Here is a 4,226-nt window from a genome sequence, read left to right as displayed (position 1 = left end):
TGCCCCAGATATTCAAGTAGAGCTGATCCGCTTTCCCTTAATTTAGTACTTGCAATTCTCTGGGGTTCCAGGACTAATATACAGCCTTCAGTGGATGAAGTTATCATGAATGAAAAAGAAACGTAATAACAAGCTCGAAGTAGAAGAAGAAGAAGTTGAAGAAGCGAGCTGGCCAGCAAGCCCCACTAGCTTAGCAAAGTGCCACTAGCCATCTTTATTTTAGGCAAACCAACCAGCTTAGCCGAACTGCTCCTCGTGTCCGACAGGTCGTCCACGGAACAGAGCAGTGATGGACCTCTTCTGTCCTCGAAGGCTGGAAGACCAGGACCTTTTATCCAGCGAAAACTTCGACTGCTACGACGGCTTCGGACATGGAACCTTTCAGAGGCGAATGCTGGTACTCTGCACGCTCACAACCTCTATCTTCGGCTGCCACAGCTACGCTATCACCCTGACAGCAGCGGACGTCGACCACTGGTGCAAGCAGCCGCCTTACGGGAACTTATCCGCGCTCGAATGGAGGAGAGCAGCCATTCCTCTGGAAGCCAATGGACGGTACAGCCAGTGTCGCCAGTACGCACACCCAGAGGACCCGAACGACACAAGGACCATCCCCTGTTCGGCGTGGGACTACGACGAGACACGGGCGATGACCTCCATGGTAAGCCAGTGGGACCTCGTATGTGAACGGCGGTCGCTGCGCATTGCTCTCACCATCGCGCACAGCGCCAGCGTGGCCGTTTTCGGCATCGCAGCTGGGTCTGCCGCTGACTCTGTGGGTCGTTACCCCGTCCTTCTGGCATCGACTGCAGTCCTGCTGGGGTCAACCTTAGCACTGTGCCTCGCGAGGAGCTACGCTGCACACGCCGTGATAAACTTCTTCACGTCCGCGAGCGCGTCTGCTACGAACATCATCACCAGCGTTCTCTTCTTCGAGGTCACAACCCACAGGAACAGGCCACTGCACGTCGTGATAGCCGCGGCGGTCGCAGTCCTCTTTTCCGACCTGTGGTTCACCATAATGCGGCAATTTAACATCCACTGGGCGTTGAAACAGGCAATTTTCCTGGCCCCCACATACCTGACGGCACCGGCGTTCTGCCTGGTGATCGAGTCTCCGCGGTGGCTGGTCGCGAAGGGACGCTTCCAAGACGCAGAAGACGCCATGCTCGCCGCTGCCGAGGTGAACCTCTTTCCCTTGCATAACACTGCGAGTCTATCACAGAAACTGAAGACCAAAGCCCCTCACGTATGCTTTCAAGGCCACTGTACCTCTGATCCAATGGTACTCCAGGGAGCGTCCATTCGAAAGCGGGCTCTGGTAGCATTCTTCTGCTGTTTCTCCGGGTACTTCGTATTGCAAGTAGTGATTTTCTCACGACCGCTACGACATGCCCCTCCCGGGTTTAACTGGATCTCCGTTCCCATCGTCGGGCTAAGCTTCGCGGCTATGATGTTAGTAATCCCGAGACAACCCATGCTGCAGTTCATCAGCACCTGCTTCGGAATGCTCTTCATGCTGCAGTGCCTTTTGAGCCTTACCGCTACCATTGAGGCAGAGGTCGTGCGACTGGGCCTCGCCGTGTGTGCGAAGGCGCTAAGCCTCGTCGGTTACGTCGTGTACACGGCGTACAGCCTGGAACTCTTCCCGACTGCCATTCGTGGCACAGCTAGCGGCTGGATCTACGGATTCGGTGCTCTGGGCGCCATCTCGTCGTTTGTCTGCGTACCGCTGAGGAACGCCGGGCGCGACGACGTGGCCTTCGCTTTATCTGCGTGTCTCATGTTCGCCTCTCTCCTTGTTCTCCGAGCGCTGCCTCGGAACACGACGGCTGAGTGCGCAAAGTTCGCTGTTAGTAGCCCCTCCCGCTTCAGGCAACGAAGCATAGACCATATGAAGAGCACGCTTGAATATAGGGAAAATCGGGATGCCGCGGAAACCATCGGCCACCCGTGACGTCACTCCCGCCAGAGCAGTTCCAGAAGCAGTTCCGGCAGATCCAGGAGTAGTATGGATTTGGTCAAATCGACGCTAAGCACTTAGAGCTTCTCGCGCTAAGTTGACGCTAGTGCTATAGCGGTGCATGACCCGTGGTGTTAAGATTGACATTTACTTTTTTTCTGTGTTTTTTTTTTCTGAAGCTGTGATTTAGGACAATGCTTGAGTGTTCGCGAACGCGCGCTTCTGTCTCATAGTCGAAGCAGTGTAACCGTATGAGAACAATTACTCTTACGCACCGGATGCACGCCCAAATAACTGCCCTGTTCTGAAGTTTCCAAGAGAATTCTCGAGAGATTTTATGTACATTTGCATCTTGTACACTTTAAAGTTCTCCCTTCGGCTACATTGTTCCGAGGATTCTGAAAGGTATTAGCGAAGGAAAATAATCAAATGCAAAACTAAAGTTATTTGCAGTGATAACTAGTGGCGAGATACGTGGTCATTACCTTCTGCACTTTCAAATACGTTTCTCCTTGGGAATTTCTTTTACTGCCTGATCAGCGTAAATTCTTTGTCACGAAAACAAGTAAAAAATCTGCGCTCTAGAGTTCCGTGCAGCACAACTTACTAACTTACTAGTTAAGTTCACACCGCTTGCCTCGTCATTGCGCTCGATTTCACTACGTATATCCTGGCACAGCCGAACAAAGTCACTGCTAATTTTTTTTCTCCATGTGCACATAGAAACTATGTTTATTAGACGTTGCGAGGTTCCGCCTGTGGAAAAGGCTTAGCTTTAGTTTCACTTTCTATCGTTTCCAGACGCGGACTACAACCGGTTACTTGATATCTCGTGTAAGTACAATTTTGGCAGCTGCATATCTATTCACGCCGCCGCGGTGGCTCAGTGGTTATGGCGCTCGGCTGCTGACCCAAAAGACGCGGGTTCGATCCCGGCCGCGGCGGCTGAATTTCTTTGGAGGAGAAATTCGAGGCCCGTGTACTGTGCGATGCCAGTGCACGTTAAAGAACCCCAGGTGGTCGAAATTTCCGGAGCCCTCCACTACGGCGTCTCTCATAGCCTCAGTCGCTTTGGGACGTTAAACCCCATAAACCAAACCAAACCATATCTATTCACGAAAGAAAGAAAGAAAGTTCGCTCCGGTGAGAACTCCAGCCTTGAACGTAGTGACCAGAGGCGCCGTGGTGGCTCAGTGGTTATGGCGCTCAGCTGCTGACCCGAAAGACGCCGGCTCGGTCCCGGCCGTGGTGGTCGAATTCTGATGGAGGCGAAATTCTAGAGGCCCGTGTGCTGTGCGATGTCAGTGCACGCTAAAGAACCCCAGTTGGTCGAAATTTCCGGAGCCCTTCACTACGGCGTCCCTCATAGTCTGAGTCGCTTTGTGACGTTAAACCCCCATAAACCATGAAACGTAGTGACGTCGTTCCAGATTCGTTCCTCACACGCATAATTTCTACTTTCAAGATAGCCGAGAAGCTCTTTTTCGAACCAGTGGGAGGATTAAAACATCATTAGATGTTTAGTTTGTTGGGGTTTAACGTCCCGAAGCAACTCAGGCTATGAGGGACGCCGTAGTGAAGGGCTCCGGAAATTTCGACCACCTGGGGTTCTTTAACGTGCACTGACATCGCACAGTACACGGGCCTCAAGAATTTCGCCTTCATCGAAATTCAGCCGCCGCGGCCGGGATCGAACCCGCGCGTCTTTCGAGTCAGCAGCCGAGCGCCGCAACCACTGAGCCACCGCGGCGGGGCCATCATTAGCTGTGTTCTTGGCGTTAGTTTTATGCTTTCGCAATCCTCCAGGTTTAACCAGAGCTAAACCACTGCCAATTTTTTTTTTTATATGAATGCACACTTTTTTTTTTTACAGGTAGGTAATAGAACAGAGCTGTGAAAATAACGTGGCAATTATGAAACATTCGTAGAACGCTAAGTAGAAGAAGTGGGCGTTGTCCCGTTACGAGGCCGCATAACTCCCTCCTGTCGTTCGTTATACTGTCTTCATATCGACCAGAACACAAAGTAAATTCTAATGCGGCCATTTTGAACAATTTTGAATGCACTGTGGTGTCATCTGATGACCGCGGAGAGAAGCACAACTTTCGGACTGTCATGCGAGGCGACACAACAGAGGGCGCTATGGGAGCAGCTGCCTACAGCTGCCAAACGGCGCTTCGTAAGCTCTGCACGACGCCTTAATTAAAGACATAGCTTGCAGTGACCGAATTTATTATGCGACTTTCATCCAGGCCGTCGTGTC

The 4,226-nt window shown here is 51.8% G+C and overlaps 1 protein-coding gene across 1 annotated transcript; it reads left to right on the top strand.

The window, feature by feature from the left end:
- Positions 1-289: 289 nt before the first annotated feature.
- On the top strand, positions 290-1,957 carry LOC149332575 (solute carrier family 22 member 7-like). The gene has a single exon (XM_089557528.1). The coding sequence runs from the start codon at positions 290-292 to the stop codon at positions 1,955-1,957; it is 1,668 nt and encodes a 555-aa protein (XP_089413654.1).
- Positions 1,958-4,226: the final 2,269 nt, after the last annotated feature.

Source organism: Amblyomma mixtum, chromosome 8 (genome assembly GCF_055824585.1).
Source record: "Amblyomma mixtum isolate Tamu chromosome 8, ASM5582458v1, whole genome shotgun sequence".
Classification (NCBI taxonomy): domain Eukaryota; kingdom Metazoa; phylum Arthropoda; class Arachnida; order Ixodida; family Ixodidae; genus Amblyomma; species Amblyomma mixtum.
Note: the sequence above shows the minus strand (reverse complement) of the source record. Positions and strands in the feature narration are given on the sequence as shown.